The sequence below is a fragment of the Rattus rattus genome, chromosome 10 (genome assembly GCF_011064425.1).
Source record: "Rattus rattus isolate New Zealand chromosome 10, Rrattus_CSIRO_v1, whole genome shotgun sequence".
Lineage (NCBI taxonomy): Eukaryota > Metazoa > Chordata > Mammalia > Rodentia > Muridae > Rattus > Rattus rattus.
The window spans coordinates 44,749,839-44,770,749 of record NC_046163.1 but is presented as its reverse complement, the minus strand read 5'-3'; the positions used below and the strand labels follow the sequence as shown (position 1 = coordinate 44,770,749).

Sequence of the window (20,911 nt, the reverse complement as noted above, 5' to 3'; positions counted from 1 at the left end):
TCAAGGCTCTGCCCAGGCAGGAGACCCTCTGTCAAATAGCAGCAAGGAAAGTAAAAGGAGGCTCCCGAGGTGGGGGAGGGGTCTGCCTGGATGCTGTGGACCCCACAGCAGCCTAGCTGCCTTGTTTAGGTACATGATTGATTTTCCACTTTTGTTTTCTCAATTAAAAATAAAATTGACCCACGGTCTCTAGAGAGGAATGCTCTAAAGGACAAAGGAGATGGTCTAGTTCTGCCTCTCAGCCAGAAAGGCAAAGATGTGGATGTCATCTTGCAAGGTTAGCTCAGGTTGGAGGGGGGAGAGGGCTCAAGTACAAGAGGGTGGTGTCGCTGACCTGAGCAGGAGAGGGGATCATGGGTTGCCAATGCACAGCTGGAGGACAGTCCCTTAGATAGTCGGGCCCACCACCATTCTTGCCTCCTCTAGACATCCCTAACCACTCCTGACACCAGTTTCCGAGCCTTCCTCTTCCTCCCTATTGCCTGATTCACTGCCTCTCTTTCTCTCTGTGTGTCGTCTGTCACTCTCCCTCTAGACACCAGCCAGTAAGCCAACAAGAAGGAAACCGCCCTGCTCCCTCCCCCTCTTCCCCCCCAAGGTAGAGCTGGGCCAGAATGGTGAGGAGGTAAGTGCCACCCGGGTACACAGCTGCTGCCTGTGGGGTCTCATCTTCTTTGCAGGAAAGAGCTACAAGCGTCACCGTGTTGGGCCTTGACATTCCCACCAGGATGGCTTCACCGCGGGTACAAGAATGAGTCTCTCTCACTCCCTCCCGGATCTTTTACTGTAGAGACTAGCTTTCCCCTGAGCCTCCTTAAGGATCAGCCAAGGACCAGAGCCATTTTTCAGTCCCCAAGGGAAGGGTGGTAGACGAGGTGTAGATAGGCCCTCGCGGAGAGGAGCTATGCCCTCAGAGGCAGAGCCACCGTGGTAGAGAAGTTCACGACCTCTCCGCATCCTTGGCAAAGGCTGGCCATTGTTCTGGGTCCCTGGAAGAGAACCAGAGCACACAGAGGGCCTCCTGGCTCTTGGATATAAATAGCTAGTGCTGCCGACATAACGAAGGCTCTGGTGTTATACATCATAGCCAGTAATAGAGTCTCAGCCGTCACACTGCCCGCTCTTATTTATCTAATTGTAGCTGTTGGAGTGGCTGCTGCAGGCCCCAACCCAGCAGCTCGTGAACCTTTGCTGTGGTCACGGTCACGGTCCTGCCAGAAACCAATTTGCATGTTGTCTTCAGGCCCGAGAGGCCAAGCCCAAAATAGAGCAAACAAGCCAAACAGCTCAGCTCCTGAGTCCCACCTCAACCCCCTTCCCGCCCCCCTTCTTTCCGGGGACCAGCATCCTGATAAAAGGCACCGAACTCAGGACATGCTGTCCCCTACAAAGTGAAACGGTTGATGTAGATGAATGATTTTCAAGCCCTTTTGTCAGCCCAAGGCTCACAGGCAGAAGTGCATCAAAAAGCAGAGAACCTGGGCCAGCAAGATGGCTCAGCGGGGAAAGGCACTTACTTGCCACCAAGTCCGATGACCTGAATTCTGTCCTTAGTAACCACATGGTAAAAGGAAAGAACCCAGTCTCAAAAGTTGTTCTCTGACCTCTGTGTGCATGCAGTGACACATGTGTGACACATGCACACACACACACACACACACACACACACACACACACACACAAAACAAATAAGAGCTAAGTATAACTAAAGAGCACTGAACTTAGCACTTGGAATATGGCTCAGTGGTTAAGAGCAGAGGCTGCTGGTTCAAGGGACCTGGGTTCAATTCCCAATACCCACTTGATGGCTCTGTTACCCCAGTGCAAGGGAATACGATGTCTTCCTTTAACCTCCCTCCATGGGCACCAAAATGCAGGCAAAGCACATACACATCAGTTGTTTTGTATTTTCAGTTAAAATAAATGAAAGGGTTGAGAAGTCATAGCTACCCTCAGTCAAGTAAGCGCGGAGTCCTGAGTCCACCTGCTCTGGGGATAACTTCCACTCTGCCGAACAAGGGTAGTCTGGTGAGGTGAGAAATCTCCAGAGCTGAGTTTAAGAAACTCCGTGGTTTGGTTGGGTCCCCTCAAGTGCTGGCATCATGGTGCTGTGGCTGCATGGGGTTCCCAGCCCAGGCAACTTCTCTTTTCGGAAGGTCAGCCTCTCCTCGTGGCTGTTCCCTGCTGAGCTTGGCACCTCTGCTGTGGTACAGTGGGCTGTGGTGTGACCATCTAAGCTGTCCCCTGATAACCTAGGCTTGCCCCAAGAGGACTCATTGCTCCACACTAATTCCTTAGTTCTGTAAAAAGGGGATGAGACCATCAGCAGAGAGAGAGAGAGAAAGAGAGAGAGAGAGAGAGAGAGAGAGAGAGAGAGAGAGAGAGAGAGAGAGAGAGAGAGAGAGAGAGAGAGAGAGAGAGAGGAGAGAGAGAGAGAGAGAGAGAGAGAGAGAGATGAGAGAGGAGAGAGAGAGAGAACTGGATGTAGAAGCTTTGTTTGTGGGAATGAAAACAGATAAAGTGGGTCGTGTTTGTAGTGTCTGGATTCAAGGACTTCCCTTGAAAAGTTAAAGGCCTGTAATGGCCAAGGGGTGGGATGGTGTTAGGTTGAAGATCCTGTCTAGAGTGAGATGCTACATGTTTGGGGTGATAACATTGCCCCCCAGGGCCAGTGACTTTCTTTTTGCCCTGAAATTTACAGAGTATGGTATCACAGAACACAAGAGTGACCCCAGCATTTCAGAAAGTGTCACAGAAGGACTGCTAATTCAAGACCAGACTTGTCTATATAGCAAGCAGAAGGCCAGGATGTCACCGTGAGAACTCTGTCAGAGAGGGGGCGGGGCACAGTTAGCCTGCCAGGGCTGAATGGAAATGTTACAAGACTCTGTAGTGCTTGCCGCTTACAGGAGCACCGATGTCCCTCAGGCACGTTGCTCACACACGGGGATGGGTACGATGGCTGGGACTCCTATACCTTCTGGGTCTGAGATGTGAGGTTAGCCCCCAGAATTTCGCCTACTGACTGCAGGCAAAGTGACAAGCTACCTTTCCTGGGAGAATCAGACACCACAGGGTGTTGGAAGGACATGAATACCATTCCATCTGAAAATATCAGGTCAACAACTTATAGATGTCATAACACATTGTTGGGATGTTATAGCAATACACATATATATAAAATGTATGAATGCCAACTGGTTTATCTCCCCCGACTGTCTTAGTCCCACCACTGGCCTGGCGCCTGTGATTAAATTCTATAAACTAAATGCTGCCATCTGCTGTCCATGTTGTGAAACTGCATTAGTGGTTGTACGGGATTCATTCTGCTTTGTAGTCAAATCAGTAAGGGGTCTGAACTCTGACATCTGCTAGGTCTCTAGCCCTGAAGTTAAGAGGTGCTGTTTGTTGGATTTCCACTGTCTCCAGAAGCAGTTTGAAGAGTTTATAATAATACCTAGAGTGAGCTTTGATAGCAAAATTTTCTGTAGTTTATGAAACTGTAACTTCTAACTTTAACTTAAACTTGTAACTTTGTGACACACAGAAACTAAGAACCTCCCAGTTGGGACTGGAGGATCCTAACACTCATAGAAGCAAAAGGCTCCAGGACTGACTGCCTTAGTAATGTGTCTGACTCACAGGGCAGAGGCAACCTAGCACTTGAAGGGAAGCCTCCAGCACCCTTCCTTAATGCCATCTCTTGCTAGGACAGCCATCCATCTGGCCACCAAACTTGGAATCAGAATGAGGCAGGTCTCTGAGTCCCAGCATTTACTGCCCCACTGCAGCATGCTCTCCCTTGACACTGGCCACGGAGATCAGCCGAGTCGGTCTCTCTTCTTCTACAACTATAACGTGCCAGACATCTCAGAACATTACCCAGATGTCAGCAGTATTTTTCTTCTTACGGTGCCCGTACACTCATATATGGAGATGGAGTGTGAGGGTGGGGTGGCCCCAAACTATTGGAGAAATCCTTCCGGTGCTTGGCCTTGTCTATCACCGTGAAGGCATCCTCCATGTCTTCACCATCACTTAATCATCGTACGGCTGTTGTCATTCTTGCCCTAGTAGCGGGAATTTAGAGTAGAACAAGGAGCCAATCTTTTTATGAACATGTAATCTGGAAGCAGGAATGATTCGTGGTGTACACTGATCACAAAAGTAACAAAGGACACATAGTATAGACAACAGCCTCTGACTGTTATGGGAAGAGACCAAATTACCTTCATCTTCTCATAACTAACACAATACATGTGGGACTGGTAGATACTTGACACACACATCTGCCTGTTTAAATGAATATTCTGTGTCTGGGGAAATTCGGCTACATGAACCATGCTGTTGGTGGAATTTTTCAAAATATTAATCCAATGGAGGGGTTTTAGTAATACCTCTGTCTAATCTCATTCCCAGCCTGTGATTTATTGTTTTGTTTGTGACAAGAGAGTGAATAACTTTTTTTTTTTTTGCCTTTTGTCTGAGAAATTCCCTCCAATTGTTGACTTGCCTTGTAGAAGGCCATGAGGTGAAGGCCTTGATCCCCACAGATGGAGTTTTTCCTCCTAGTGACAATGAAGTCACTCTTCCTGGGGTGGGAGTTTTCCTGTGATGTGAATGTCTGCCCTGACTTCAAACTCCAGTGGCCTTGCTTGTGTGCGGTGAGGGGGTGGGGACAGGAGGCCTGTCTCAGCCAGGCTTGAGTGAGGTAAGTGGTAGGGTACCAAAGCAGTGGCAGCTTAATAGCCGTTCTCCCTCCTCCCACCTCCCTCCTCCTTCTGGCTTACTTGCTTGTTTTGGTCTGTTTGTCCTGTAGAAATCACCATCCAGCACCGGCCACCCACCTAAAATCAAGGTGAAGAGCTCACCTCTGATTGAGAAGCTCCAGGTAGGTGCAGAATGCATCCTGTCTCACACACACTCCCGCTGACGTCTGTGGTCCTACCCCTTCCTTCATGCTACAAAAACATGATACAAAAACATGCTACAAAAACAAAAGCAAACAAACAAAACAAGCCTGGGCTCAACAGCGCTGCTTCTCAGCTTGTGCGTTTTCTATATTTAATTCTTGCCACAATTCAGTCTTGTCTGTTTTGGGCATCCGTCCTTAAGGACACATTAAATGACTACCTTCCTAAACACACACATAATGTCCTGTGGGCTGGGAGTGCTAACCACCTTACGGGGATGCTCAAAGGCATCGTCTGGCCTGAGGGGAGCACTGGGGAAGTGTGGGGTAGTAGACAAGCAATGCATGAGAGTGACCAGAAATCCTCTGTAAAAGGCTGTGGAGGTCAGGCTGTGGAGGTCAGACTCAGAAAGGTGTTGCTAAAGGTCATACAGTAGCTGTTAAGAGAAAGATCCGACATTTGGAGTCGGATGTGTGGGACTTTCCGTTGCTCTATCTGCTTCTCTTGCCTGGCCCACTCTCTGGGAAGTCCTACACTGACCGGCCCAGTTAGGTGGGGGAGATTCAACTGTTCGGATCTGGAGCTACAGAGAGCAGGAGCAAGAGGTGTGCCCCTAGATGGCGCTCAGACTTTGTGGACTGGTAGTGTAGCACCAGTGGCCAGAGCGCTGGCTTAGTGTGCAGAAAGCCTAATTCAATTCAAAGTTCAAGTCCTAGCACCTCAAAAACCAGCACAGTGGAAGAAGCCTGAAGCCTGCAACCCCAGCACTCTAAAGGCAGACAAAGGAGGCTCAGAAGCTCAGGCTCATTCCCCACTACACAGTGAGTTGAAGGCCACCCTGGGTCCGTGAGACCCTGTCTGGGCTGTTCATACACAGTCCCTCTATAAACTTCCTGCTCTATCATCTGTAAGGTTGATTCGGGGCCTCCCACCTGTTCCCCCACCAAATCTGTAGGTTTTTAAGGCTTTAGTTACCTTCGAGTGACCCTCCCTTTGGTCTTTGGTCTCCCTTTATATCCATGCTTATCTGGTTTCACCTGTATTGTGATGGCTACAAGGCAGACACCCTGAAGACTGATGTGTCCACACTGTGCTCTCCAAAGACAGAACTCCACCGGGAGGCTCGAGGGTCAAGCAGACCTGCCGTGAGCCTCAGGCGATTAAAGCCAGCTTCCTAGTGTGTGTCGGGAGACCAGCACTGAGTGTAGAGTTATTGCAGAGGCAATAGCTATGCACAGCAGACAGATAGGGAACAAATGCTACTGGCTAATGGGAAGATGACATGGGTCTGAAATACCGTAAGAACCCAAGGGCTGCTGGGAGGTGGTGGTGCACGCTTTTGAGCCCAGCACTCGGAAGGCAGAGTCAGGCAGATCTCTGAGTTGGAGGCCAGCCTGGTCTACAGATCAAGTTCCAGGATAGCCAGGGCTACACAGAGAAACCCTATCCCAAGAAACAAACAAACAAACAAACAAAGGAACCTGGGAATTGAAGGCGCTGCCAACAATTACTCGTTGGACCACTGTAACCACTCATTGGGGCTGTTCTACTCCTCGTCCTCCATCATCACCACCACCACCATCATCACCATCATCACCATCACCACCACCACCACCACCACCACCACCATCATCATCATCATCATTTTCATCATCAGATAGGGTCTCACTATGTAGCCCCAGCTGCCTAGACCTCCCAGACTGACCTCAAACTCATGGAGATCCACCTGCCTCTGCCTTCTGGGTGCTGGGATCAAAGGCATAAACACCACTATAACAGGCCAGGGCTATTCCACTCTCGTTGGGAGTGTCTATACAGAATCCACTTCATCATGATCTGAGCATCCAAGAAGGTAGCCTACTGTGAGCTAGGTATTGGGTATGGGTAGGCCATGCTTTCAGAACAGCCATAGAGTAAGAAACAGCAGATAATTGGTTGGGGAGTTACACACAAGCTTCCCGTTAGCTATCGTCAACCAGCTGTGAAGCCAGTGAAGTAACACAGCAGAAGCCCTCATCGTCTCCCCTTTCTTGACAGGCCAATTTAGCCTTTGATCCGGCAGCTCTTCTGCCTGGGGCTTCACCCAAAAGTCCCGGACTCAAGACCATGGTGTCGCCATTTCACAGTCCCCCTTCCACACCCAGTAGCCCTGGCATCCGATCCCACCCAGGTGAGGCAGAAGAGGTGCCTGTGAGCTTTGACCAGCCTCCGGAAGGTACTCACCTGCCCTCTTACAATAAGGTAAGTTATGGCTCCCTCGTACTGTGGTCTGCCGAGGAGACTACACTGTGTGTTCAAACTTTCCACTATTGCAAAGAGACATCACCTGCAGTGTTTGGGATCCCTTCTCACAGAACCTGGAGTTCACCATAGGCTAGACTGCCAGCTGCAGGGATCTGCTGTCTCAAAATGCCAGCCACAGGAATGCACTCTCAAAGGTTGCCTCCCTTGTCTTTCACGTGGGTGCTGAGGACCCAAACTCGGATGGTCACCTTTCACAGCAAATGCTTTGCTCACTGAACTGTCTCTGCACGTTTGTTGGTAGAAGGAAAACATTTCCATCTTCCTGCAGCTCACCAAGTCGTTTTACAAACTTTCTAAGACTGTGACCTTTTAATATAGTTCCTTGGGATGTGGTGACCCCCAACCATAAAGTTATTTTGTTACTACTTCACGACTGCAAATTTGCTACTGTTAGGAATCATAATGTAATATGCAGGATACCTGATATGCAATCCCTGTGGCAGTTGTGACCCACAGGTTGAGAACCACTGCTCTAGATTCTGATTTATAATGAGCAGCAAAGAACTTTACACCCTCCTAGGAAACTAAACGAACCTGTAGTGGGTTTTTTTTTGTTTGTTTGTTTTGTTTTTGTTTTTGTTTTTTGTTTTTTCTGTTTTGTTTTGTTTTGTTTTGTTTTTTTCTCCTTCAGCACACATGGTCCTCCTCTTGGCCTTCTAAAAAAAATTTTTTTTTCTTTTTCTTTTTTTCGGAGCTGGGGACCAAACCCAGGGCCTTGCGTTTGCTAGGCAAGCGCTCTACCACTGAGCTAAATCCCCAACCCCCCTTCTAAAAATTTTAAGATAATATTTCTTCATATCTTCTTCCAGGTAAGGACTAGAGGCTCAATAAAAAGACGTCCTCCCTCGCGGCGATTCCGAAGGTCTCAGTCGGACTGTGGGGACCTCAGAGATTACAGAGCTGTGGAACCATCTCAGGAAAACGGTGCCAGGGAAGAAAATGGGGATGACGTGTTTCCTAGCAAGAGCAAGGACCCCGGGTCCCCCCAACCCAACCAGGAAGCCGGGGCAGACAGGGTAGAAGGAACCCTGAGGTCTACAGAAAAGCCACGGAGGAGGAACACGTGCAGCAGCACAGAGAAGCCAGAGGAGCTGGTCGGGACCCCAGAGGAGGCGAATGCCGGAGCGAAGGCTGGACAGACTCCAGACACAGCCAGTCAGGGTCATCCAGAGGTTCAAACCTGCAGCCCAGAGGCTGAGAATGGGTGTGGAAGCCCACGGGAGGAGACAGCCCCTGGAGAGCACACAGACACTGGGAAGGCCACAGAAGGGACAGCCTCTGAGGAGAGGGTAACAGAGGAAGAGGATGGGCTCGGACAGAAACGCCCAGATGCAAATATACCCGAGGAGGGAGCGGTCAGGGAGAAGGTCCTCCAAACTTCTTCTGGAGAAGCGGAAGGTACCACTGTCCCAGAGCCGGAAGCGAAGCAGAAGGAGGAGGCGCCTCTGGAGCCAAGCGGCAGCCCAGGGGCCGACCATTTGGCGGGAGAGTCCAGCAATGAGATCCAGAGTGAGAATGCAGTCTCCACGGTAAGTGGCCCTGATGGTTCACAAGGTATCAGGACCAGAGCTGCCCCAATCAGCTCTGTATGCAAAGTCACCAGTCTCCCGTCCCCTACCCGATGCTGACTGAGACTGCCTGACGCCGCTGTGAGAGCAAGAAAGGGAAGCGTGTTCTGGGTACGCGTGCAGTGAAGCAGTGACTGATGTTGACGTGTGTACTGAGGGGGTGCAGGGTGCTGCTTTTGGGGTCCTGAAGAGGAAGAGTCTGTGTGGAGAGTAGGGTAGGACATCAGGGACACTTCCAAGCCCAGATGGCCTCAGAGCTGTGTCTTTAGAGGAAGCTCTGCGTGGTATCACGCAGTCACAGTCAACATCCCATGTCACATCTGAGTAGGGAGCCAGGACAGTCTCTGACCATCTGTCCAGCCACATTTTCTGAACCTTGCTGGCCGCCTGTCTGTTTCAACTAGCTCCCAGAAATTCCCCTTAAAGTCACCTTTCCACCTTAGGGGAATCCCAGAAATCCCTTGGAAGTTTCCCAAAACTCAGTGCCCCTCCCCTGCCTGTTCCTGACGATGTCCACCCATCTTTATGTTCTCCTTTCATTGTGTCAGCCGGTCCCTCCCTCAGCCACCATGTGCATCCTACTATGGTAGTCTCTTGTCTGCCTTCCTACCATCCTTGATAGGGTTCGTTCTTTACCCAGTAACCAAAAGGTGGGTAGGCCGATGGCTAGTTGGCTGGCGGGATCCACTCTTGGCAAAACATCTCACCTCTCTTACTAGGGTTTCCAGACACATCATCACAGGCTCAGTGGCCTAAAACGACAGAAATGAACTGGCCGTGCAGCTCCTGCCTGTCATCCCAGCACTCGGTGTGAAATGGAAGGCCAGCGTAAATTCAAGGCTAGCCTGGGCTACATAGAACAGCCTGAGTAAAAGTTAAAGACTCTGCCTATAAATAAATATGTAAATAAGCACATACGTATAAACAGACAGGCAGGCAGGCAGGCAGGCAGGCAGACAATGGAAATGTATTTTCTCACAGTCCTAAACATCAGAACTGGGACTCCAAAGTTAAGATGTTGACAACCTGAGGCCCCCTAGAGGGCCAAAAGAGAACCTGTCCTTCCGTGGCTTGAAGATGCTTCCTCTTTGTCACCTTTGTCACCATGGCTGTGTGACCTCCCCCTTATCTATGTGTCCCCGGTCTCCTCCCCTTCTCTTACAAGCCACCAGTCTTCAGATGCAGGACATGTCTTAAAGCCAGAGTGACCTCTCTGTGAAATCCTGCACTGCATCTGTAGCTCTCTGCTTTCCAAGTAAGATCAAACTTGGTGCAGGGATGGACGCACACTCCCTGCCCTGGCTCTCCCCGGAGCTGTGCTCTAGCCATCTGCCCTCTGCTTTCTGCAGCACACCACATTCATTCTCCACTCAGAGTTATGTCTTCGCAGCCCCCTCCGGTGAGAACACTCTTCTTTCTGATTCTCATGGGACCACTTCCAGCCCATCCTTCAGGTCTCAGATGAAGGTGACCTCTTCCCTAAAGCCTGTCTTGTGACCTCTCAGGCAAAGGAATCTGCTCCCACTCCAGAGTTCCCCTCGCCCATAACTCCACTGTGTCATTCTCCTGGATTTTTGTGCGTTTTGGTGTACTCATTTCATTTTATGTGTATGCATGTTTTGCCTGCATATGTACTATGTGCATGCCTGGTGCCTATGGAGGCCAAAGAAGGCATTGGATCCTCTAGAACTGGAGTTAGGGATGGTTGTGAGCCACCGTGTGGGTGCTGGAAACCAAACCCAGGTCTTCTGTAAGAGCAGTAAGTGATCTTAACCACCAAACCGTCTCTCCAACTCCTCTCCTGCTTATTTTGATTGGCTCTTGTATATTCCTTCCTTGTATAATCCCAGAACTTACTGTAGGATCGGGGATGTGGTAGGTCTTTAATAACATGTGTAGAGAGAATGAATAGTTTTTAATTAACTCATTAGTTTCTTGAGACAGGGTCTTAGTCTATAGCTCCAGCTGACCGGGAGCTCACTGTTAGTCCAAAAGGCTTTGAACTCAAGGAAATCCTCCTGCTTTAGCCTCTTGGGTACTGGGATGGATGTGCGCCACTATGTCATTGAAGTGGATGGATTTTTGAAGGGGGATGAGAATACCTTGGCCCAAAGTAAGTGGCTCATAATGATAGAACAGCAGGTACAGGAGGGACTGCTGTGCTCTGAAGGCTTCCCAGAGGCCTCATGATGTACTAGCATGTGAGAAGAGAATGTCGCATGGACTCCCGAAGGGGGACAGATTTAATATTTTCTAACTGAGCATTCCTTAAATTAGATTCAGTCACCAGGTTCAGAATCTTCTGGAACCTGGACACTCCACTGAATCCCCAGAAGATTACACTAAGTTCCCAAACCTTTAGTCCTCTTTGTATCTAAGGGATCCTCTGCCAGAGGCTCCAAGGTCATGTGCCCGGGCCGGGAGGCCCCTGTTTTCCTTTTGCCTCCAGACAGCAGCATCTCCTGGTCCTCAGGTGTGAGAGTCTCCTGGGCCACCGAGTGGGCAGGACTTGGCTGTGTCTGGAGAACCTCGGGTAAAGGGTGGCTTTTCAAAGGGAACCCAGGCAGGTGCTATGGGACAGGCTCTCTGGTCCTCTCGCCTGCTTTTTACACTCTGTGTTCCTAACCCAGAGAACCCTGGCCAGGGGACCAAACTCCTCAAAAGCCCTCTCCCTGCAAATAGCAGCTCAGACAGAGAAAGAAGAGCCTCATTCTCCCTGCCTCTCCACTTGTTACCCTACTCCCCACCCCACCCTCACCCCCACTTCCCCACCCTCACCCCATCCACCCCCCACCACTGAGAGGCAAAACTTTAATACTATTTAGCCCACCCTCCTGACTTTAGAAGGGAAGGCACCATGGGCCTGGACATTGTCCTAGGACAGCTTCATCAATGCTAACCTATTAGGTCCCTGTTCATCAGAATAAACTTTACGAAGGACCTCAGTCCGAGTGAATTATCTGTCTAACCTGTGAGGGCTATTGCTTCCTGTCTTCTTTGGTGCCTCTCAAACCTCACTGAAGATTAAAGTCAGAATGCCTCAGACTCGAGGGCAAAAGGATTCCCCAGAGGCGGTAGTTGCGAGGTCCCTTGGCACATCGCTTGGCACCCATGCCTATCCCGGTCTTTCCTGGGGCTGGCAGAAACAGGCAATGTACAGTAGCAAGTGGTTTCCCACTCCCAATCTAATGCCCATCTTGTGCTTTGACTGATAGAAATCAGTTGATCAAATACACGAATTCCAGTTGCACTCGTTGTGTCAGCACTGATTAATCGTCCTTGTCACTGTGGGACAGACTGCGGGTTCAAAGTGGGAAAACGCAGTGGCAGAAACAAGAACAAGCATGGTCTGTCTGCCAACAGACAGAAGCTCATAGGAAGGATGGAGCAAGGTGTTCTTCCAGAAAGGGGGGGGCTGCAGGCAGGGGTATACAGGCAGGAGGGATGCAGGCAGGGGGATACAGACAGGGAGCTGCAGGCAGGGGGTGCAGGCAGGGGGATACAGACAGGGAGCTGCAGGCAGGGGGTGCAGGCAGGGGTATACAGGCAGGAGGAATGCAGGCAGGGGTGCAGGCAGAGGGTTGCAGGCAATGGGATGCAGGCAGGGGGATACAGGCAGGAGGAATGCAGGCAGGGGGTGCAGGCAGGGGGGGTGCAGGCAGGCAGGGGGTGCAGGCAGGGGGGCAGACACAATCCATAGGGTTCTTACCATGCAATCATGAGGATCTAAACCCAGATCCTCCATATGATGTTTTTAACAAAAGGTAGACAAAGTAGTGCATGGCTGTGCATATCTTTGATTGAGCCCCTGGGAGGCTTAGGCAGGAGAATCTCTGAGACTAAGCCTTGCATGGACTATACAGCTGGTTCCAGGACAGCCAGAGATATACAGTCAGACTCTGTCTGCACAAACAAACAAACAAGATGGACAGGACCTTTAGTAAGACGCCCAACATCTGCCTTTGGTCTCTACACACAAATGTGCATCTATATGCATTTCTACATCTAGACACGCATCGTGTGAACCTGTATATATCACACACACACACACACACACACACACACACACACACACACTATTGAGCACATAAGTGTTGAATGTAAGGTGTGATCTAAGGGACTAACTTCCTCCTACTCCTTACAAATAATTTAACCTCTTATGCTAAAAAATTCCAACATGTCTGGACATCCGGGTCGTAGGACTTGGGACTCTGTAGACAAGGAAAGGAAGCGCTCGCCAAGTGCCTTGACACGCACAGTCTCAGCACTTGGGAGGTGGACACAGGCAGAGCAGAGGTCAAGGCCATCCTCATGCACACATCCAGCCAACGGCCAGCCAGGGTTGCAGGAGCACTGGACCAGACACTTAAGTTTGCCAAAGACTCACATCCACAAAAGGCAGCGGGGATGTCTCTGATTCATCCAGCACTTTAATGTGCCAACCCTAAATGTGGATGGCCTTCCTTACCACCTAACTTGATTGCTTCTCCTATCAGTTTTTGCTTTCTCTGTTGGCTGTCTTGAAATTTTTTCTTCCACAGCAGGAGATGCACATCCTGAGAGAGCCTGTGTATTTATTTGTGAATGTTTATCTGAAAGTTCATTCCCCTGCCTGGGTTCGCTGTTTCCTCTTCCTTCCCCTCAGGAAATTCGAGGGTCACTGAATCTCACCACTGGAGCCTCGTACCCCTTCTGGTTCCCGTTGGGGCACCTTCCCTACACTCCGCCTGAACCCGGTCCACACAATTGTCCTTCCCCAAGATCTGTTTCTCCTCCCTTCCCAGGCCAGCAGCCATGTGTCTTCCTTGTGTCTGCAATCACAGCTCACTCCCTCTGAATCCCTGGTCCTCAGACCCACCCCGTACACAAGCACCAAATTTCTCTTCCTCAAATCAGCTCTGCTAGCCACCGAGCTCCCCCAAAAGCTTGATACTGCTTAGAAGGAACTCAGTTCACACTTCCGGGTTTAGGCTCACCAGGCCCAGCTATAATGATTGCCTGGGAGCCCTCTCACCGCACCTCTAACGCCTCCTCCCTGGGCATCCACGACAACCCCAGCAAAAACACTACAGACTTAAAAGTCTCATTCACTGGGATGGCCCACCCTGGGCACATCTGTCGATGTGTTTATTTACCAACTAAAAACTGGTGGAAATGAGCTCCTAAGAACAGGAGGACACAACGGCATCTTTTTGGGTGAGCACTGGACCAACAGCCCCTGTGTCGTCCTTTCAATCGACATAGGTGGTCTGCTACTTCTCCTTTGCAGTGCTGGGGACCAAACCCAGACCTCGTGCACAGCCAGGCCTCTCCCTCTGCATCACTCCAGCTGGACAGTCTGTTCTTTCAACTCTTTCTGCTGCCAAAAATCTTGCATGGTGATTCAAGAAGGATGATATGGAGTGGGAAAGAGAAGAGGCAGCGGGGAAAGCAAAGCTTTTTTCGAAGAAAGGTTTAGTAGCCGGTGGGGCTCAAGCTCTAGCCCCTGGGACTGAGTCCCAACTCGACCATTTGCTAGCTGTGTAACCCTGGAGAGTCATTTCCGTCTCGGTGCCCTAATCATTTCACCTATGACATAGAATCAATAGAACCACCTAATTCCCATGAGTTGGATGGAGATTAAATGGGCGGGAGAAGAGTTACATCAGTCTGCTGGTTCACTCCTACCTCATGAGTGTCTTTCCTTATCCCACATTCTCGAGGAGCTCTGCTGAACTTGTTGTGTCTTTTTCCCCCTGTTCACAGGAAGACATCCCCGTGGAGGATACCCGAATGTGATGAAGAGCTCAGGGTACCAGTGATGGGGCCACTGGAGACATCTCCTTGGAAACAGCAGCAGCAGTAGCAGCAGTAGCAGTTGATGGAGCCGCGGCAGCAGGGGAACACACCGAGCATCCGGAGGCAGCCCAGAATGCAGGGCAGATTGTCTCCCGTAGGCTACACCAAGCCTTGTCAGAGACGAGAGCTGAGGACAGTAGAGTTTTGTCAACCTGAGTCTGCGCCATCCGATGCACTGACTCAGAGTTAAATATATTTAAAGCAGTTTGCTGTGGTGTCTACTCCACGGCAATCCTGGCCTTCCTGTTGCCCCCCCAGGCCTTCCTGCAGCCGACCTCCCAACTAGGCTCTTGTTGAACTTGTGTAAAGTTACGGTCTTTTTCTATTGTTCTAACGTTTTTATGGTTCTCAGATGTAACTTAAAAAAAAAAAAACAATTTTAGGTAGATAAAGAAGACAGCCTTGTGGAGAATAAAATCCTCTGAGTTCCAGAGACCTGAAAAGGTATCACAGCCCTCACTATGATCTTTCTGTTTGCTCCACATGGGAAACAGCTGACCAGTTTCCAAAAACGAAGCAAGATATTTATTAAAACATGTAAAAATCTTGTTCCTGTCTGCTCCAAGGGCAGGCACTTTCCCTGTCCCACAGCCGGAATGATGAGAACAAGGGAAGTGATTGGTCCATCCCATCCCAGGCTGCCCTGTTACAGGAACTCCCTCAGAAAGGCAGGGTATCAGACATTGTGACTTTGTGCTTCATTTCCCCCCTGAAGGTGCAACAGTATCTGCCTCCTCCAAGCACTGGTTGCAACTCTCCTACAAGGTTACACTTGAACAGGAAACTGGCTAACCTCTGGGACGGGTGCTGAGTGTCCACAGCACAACTTACCTTCTGAGAGCATCCTCCCTCGTAGCTTCTCTATGAAGCGTTTGTTTGTTTGATCTTGATTTTTTTTTTATATATATCTCACCATGTAGCCTTCAACTTACTATGTATCCCAGGCTGGTTTTGAACTAGTGAGCCCTCTGCCTCTGCCTCTGGATTGTAGGTACGCATCATCGTGCCTGGCTCTCAGTAAGCATTTCTCAATTCCAAGTCCGAGTTCTTCTCCCAGACTCAGGAAGCATGAGTTGGGGCCGTCACCCCGTTTTCATCAGGAAGTCCTGCTTAGTATCCTGTCTGGGGACAAAACAGGGTTTGTAGGGATGGGGGTCAGTCTGATATCCATCTCCCCATGCACTCCTGCTGAAGAATTGTTAACCTAAATAAATGTTGAGTCTTCGGGATTGGTTCTTATTCTGAATTCAGTAGTTCTGTGTCTCAAGGTGCAGATCCGTACTCTAAAAAGGGATGGTTTTCCTGGAAGTTCATTAGAGCACATCAACCCTGGCTTCAGAAAACACTCTCACAGACAGAAGGGCAGTGCCACAGGTGGTGCCACAATTTCACATCCGACTTACAGGTTTTCTAGTTCCAAGATAGTGTTAATATATGGGACACGTTATTTTTCAAAACAAATTTCAAAGTGGTTTGTAAGTTGTCGCAAACGTTCAACCTGGTCAAGACTGACAATATTGTATACTAAGCTTTGAACTTTAACAGAATTCATGGGGACGTCTATGCCAGACATTTTATTTGAAATCTGCATACTGTCTACCTACTTACTTATCTGTCACCAGAGATGTCTGCCCCCTGAGGAACACGCGATTTTATTTGTGTACCTTAGCGGATTGTTTCCATACTCACGGGACTGCACGGTGGACATGGGAGTGGCAGTTGTGAATAGCTTATGATTGTGTGGTGGGAAAGATGCACAGAAGCAAGGGCAGGCTGTAGATAAAGAGGAGACTGTGCTCTCCTAGAGGCTCTGAGCACACAGTAGCAGATGAGAAATGAGCAGCTTTGAAATGTGGTGACATGGGGTTGGGGACTTAGCTGAGCAGTAGAGCGCTTGCCTAGCAAGCGCGAGGCCCTGGGTTCAGTCCCCAGCTCCGAAAAAAAGAAAAAAAAAAAGAAAGAAAGAAATGTGGTGACATTGTGACACCATAGGAACATGGCTGATGGTGCCAAAGGTACCCTTGTCCACCCTGCAATCCCAGCTCCTGTTGCTTACATCATTTGTTCTCGTTCAAGCCCATTCCATTCCCAGGGGCTCTTTAGTCCCAAGAATCCTCTTGGTCGTGTGTCCTACAGGGCAGATATTTTCCTGTCCTCTGGCGATGTTTGCTGCCCTTTCTGAAGCAGCCAAGACCAAGCGCTGCACTTCTATAGCAGACAGGAAGGACTCCACATTTGGGGGGCATTGAGGCAGGGTCTCTCTCCAGTGCTGGCTGTCCTGGAGAATACTGTATAGACCAGGCTGGCCTCAACCTCATAGAGATCCTCCTGCCTCTGCCTCCTGAGTGCTGGGACCAAAGGCATGCAGCGCTTGCCTAGAAACAATATTTGGGTTTAGAGAAGCTCACCTTCACATAGAATTAGTTAAATGGGTGCCTTAGTGTTTCTATGGCTGCGATGAAACATTGTGACCAAAGCGTCTTGGGCAGAAAAGCATTTATTTGGCTTACACTTGCATTATCATTGGTTGTCACTGAACAGCGTCAGGACAGAGGCTCACACAGGGCAGGAACCTGGAGGCAGGAATTGACGCAGAGGCCATGGAGGAGGGCTCCACCCTTCCACATCATCACTAATTAAGAAAATGTCCTGGAGCTGGAGCCCTGGCAGTACTTAAGAGCATTGGCTGCTCTTCCAGAGGTTCTGAGTTCAATTCCCAGCAACTACATGTTGGCTCACAACCATCTGTAATGGGATCCTATGGCCTCTTCTGGTGTGTCAGAAGACAGCAACAGCATATATATGTGTGTGTGTGTGTGTCTGTGTGTGTGTGTGTGTGTGTCTGTGTGTCTGTGTGTGTGTATGTATATGTATATGTATATATGTGTATATATACGTATATATATAGAGAGAGAATAAAAAATGAATCTTGAAAGAGAGAGAAAGGAAGAAAGGAAGAAAGAAAGAGAAAGAGAGAGAGAAAGAAAGAAAGAATTCCACAGCTGGATATTATGGAAGCCTTTTCTCAGTTGAAGTTCCCTCCTGTCAGCTGATTCTCTCTTGTATTGAGATGACAGAAAACTAGAAAGGGCACTAGGTGACCATAAGAAGCCACAGGGGCTGATGACGCCACTGTTGCATAGAGATCACCCCCAACAAAGCCAGCCATGCAGGTTTGGGCCTGGGCTCTTGTCAGCTAGGTAGTGGTTAAATATGCGTCAAGTAAAGAGTAACGCATGATTAGAAGACAGCATTATTTTCCAGTTAGATTAAACAAGAGTTTAATGTCATGATGAGCTGGGAATGCAGCTCAGTCTGTATAGTGCTTGCCTAGAACCACAGAAGGATTGGTTATCTTGAGTTCAAGGCAAACCCGGGTTACTTGGTGAGTTCGAGGCCAGGCTAAGAAAAATAACGAGGCTGTTTAAAAGCAAACCAAGAACAAAAGCAAGAGCAACATAGTCACCCACTGGTCATCTCACACCTGCCGATTTTGGAGCTCTTTCTCAAGAAAAGCCAGGTATACAGTCTTGGAGCTGGAGATCAACTCTGACTTTTCCGGGTTCTCAGGTGATTAATGAACAACTCCAGCTCTTCGGGACGTTTTACATAGGAACTTGAAGAAACTATCAGAAAGTAGGCAGCCTAATAACCTTACCTCTGTTTATGAGCTAAAAGAACGAGTGGGTTGAGGCTGGTGAGACAGCTCAGCAGGAAACAGGATGTGCTGCCAAATTCAGCAACTCCAGTTCAAGCCCCTGGGCCCTCATGGTGGAGGGAGAAACCTGAGCTCCACATGTTGTCCTCTGACCACCACACATATACCAAGGTGCATGAGTATGTCACACACACACACACACACACACACACACACACACACACACACACACACACACATTGTATAAATGTAATCAGAGCACTAAAACACTTTTTAATTGAATGGACTGAATTACCCTTTAACAAGCACTTAAAAACTAGATTCTAGAATGAATTTGTGGTTACTAGTCAAAGATCATTACTAATATTCGGAAACTCATTCTCCTCCAAGAAAACAATGGTTTCTTCGGGGACCAGGACCCCTGAAACTAACCATGACTGTCTTGAGTATCCAGGGAGTTGGGTGGCATTAGTCACTTCGCAGCACGAAGGCTGGCTTGCCCTCCCAGGCGTGGTGGAGCTGTCTTACTGATGACCTCTGAAAGCACGTGGTGGAAGACACAGAAGTGGCTGCTCTGTGATGCCTCTAGCTGTGTCCCTATCCATTCTTGAACAGACGTATTGAAATGAATGGTTTCACAAGCCCTGCCTTCTTTGTAGCTTAAAAATGTAACTTCTCTTGGAGCTGAAGAGATGGCTCAGTGGTTAAGTGTGCTTACTGCTCTTGTGGAGGACCCGGGTTTGGTTCCAGCAACCCACATGATGGCTTACAACCTTCTGACCTTTATGGGCACTGTGCATATATGGTGCACATACAAACATAAAACTAAATTTAAACAGTATATTTAAAATATATTTCCTATCTTAATTTTAGTCCGTGCATGTTTGCTTTGTTCTGAAACAGACTCTTCCAGTATCCCAGGCTGGCTTCCAACTCAGTACCCTGAACTTCTAATCCTCCTGTCTCCGATTCCTGAGTGCTAGGATACGGGCATGCATCAGCACCCCTGGTTTATAAGGGACTAAGCATCAAATCCAGGGTTTTATGCGTACTTGCCAGCGCTCTACCAGGCTACATCCTTAGCCCGAATCTTAAAAGAAAAACAAAAAAAAAAAAAGCCCAGAGGAAGAGGAGGAGAAGGAGAAGGAGAAGGGGAGGAGAGGGAGGAGGAGGAGGAGAAAGAAGACTGCAGGATCCCTGGTGGGAAGTACTGATGACCACTGGACAGCAGTTCTTTCATAATCCAGGTCCGGCATCCCTCTGCCTCTTTCCTGGGGTAATGAACTCCAAAATATAACTGGATAGAAGACATGACAAATTTGAGAGTCATCTAAAACCAGATGGGGACATAATTGTTGAAAGTGAGAGAACAACTTTTCTCCTTTGTAGTATTACAAATGCTCCTGCTACGGACCAGGCATCAGAGGTTAAATTGGATGGTGTTAGCCAAAAGAACATATGAGGTGCCTAGGAACTATCAGGAAAACCACATGTCAATTCCAGGCAGGCTCAACTCCAGGACTGCAGGAATGTGTGGAGGCTTTTCAACACTTTATCAAAATAGGTGCCTTAATCAGTATGGAAGAAAGGAATAAACAACGTTTACAAATGAAGAGAGTGGGAAAGAGAACTAGACACATCAATCTCTTATGCTTAGGATAAGCAATTTGCCTCTGGGAGATCAAACGCCAATGCTGGTTATGCTGGGAGTGGCTGGTTTAACTGGAGAATCCATACAGATAATGGTGCAGGACATGGGCACCCCTCCAAAGTAAGCCAGGTTTTCATGCCAGGTTTATGGTGGTTCTTTCTCATTGGTGACACTGGGCCACCCCCGTTTTCTAAAGAAACCATGTATCTTGAATGAAACCAAGGATCTGGCCACAGTGAGGAATACTTGCTATGCTATGAAAGCACCAGGTTCAACTATTCCAAAACCTACATGGGCAGATCTTTTTCTAGTTAAAACAGAAATGATTGATGGGGAACAGGACATTTCTAACAAGACTCACTGGGCTATTTTCTTGAGAGACCGGTTTGTAAGACTGTTAATTAGTATTTCAATGTGACCTTTTCTTTTTTTAAGACAGGGTCTCAGTGTGTAGCCGTGGCTGGCCTGAAACTCACACAGAGCCACCTGCTTCTGCCTCTGTGGTGGCAACATGCCTGGTCACTATACTTTTTACACAGAAATATTCCCAGGTATACTTTCTTTAGGTTGCATACAAGACATACATAAATTTACCAAATGGGTCATTTATTATTATTCACGAGCATTTTCAGACATGTGTTTGCATATGTATCTATTTTGTTTGTTGAGTGCCTTTGAAGGACAGTAGCCAGCAAAATGATATGTTTGCTGGTTGCCCTTTATTGTTCTTCAATGCCAACATGGTTCAGACTGCACTTCCTGTCCTGTTTCAATTAACTTTGTGTGTGAATTTTGGAATAATAATAATAATAGTAATAATAATAATAATAATAATAATTTTTGAAACAGGAGTCATATAGCCCAGTTTGGCCTTGAATATAGGAACTTGGGATACAGAGAAGTTTAGTAGCATTAAGTGGGGGGGGGGAGCGAGAGAGAGAGAGAGAGAGAGAGAGAGAGAGAGAGTCAGAGAGAGAGA

The 20,911-nt window shown here is 48.6% G+C and overlaps 1 protein-coding gene across 1 annotated transcript in view; it reads left to right on the top strand.

Annotated features, from left to right (window-relative positions):
- Rcsd1 (RCSD domain containing 1) overlaps window positions 1-15,864 on the top strand; it is a 60,042-nt gene extending 44,178 nt beyond the window's left edge. Inside the window, exons 3-7 of the mRNA XM_032915538.1 lie at window positions 536-625; window positions 4,820-4,891; window positions 6,951-7,154; window positions 8,027-8,746; window positions 14,531-15,864. Of these exons, the coding sequence (XP_032771429.1) occupies window positions 536-625; window positions 4,820-4,891; window positions 6,951-7,154; window positions 8,027-8,746; window positions 14,531-14,563 (1,119 nt within the window). The 3' untranslated portion in view covers window positions 14,564-15,864. The remainder of the gene's footprint in view (window positions 1-535; window positions 626-4,819; window positions 4,892-6,950; window positions 7,155-8,026; window positions 8,747-14,530) is intronic.
- The last annotated feature ends 5,047 nt before the right edge of the window (window positions 15,865-20,911 follow it).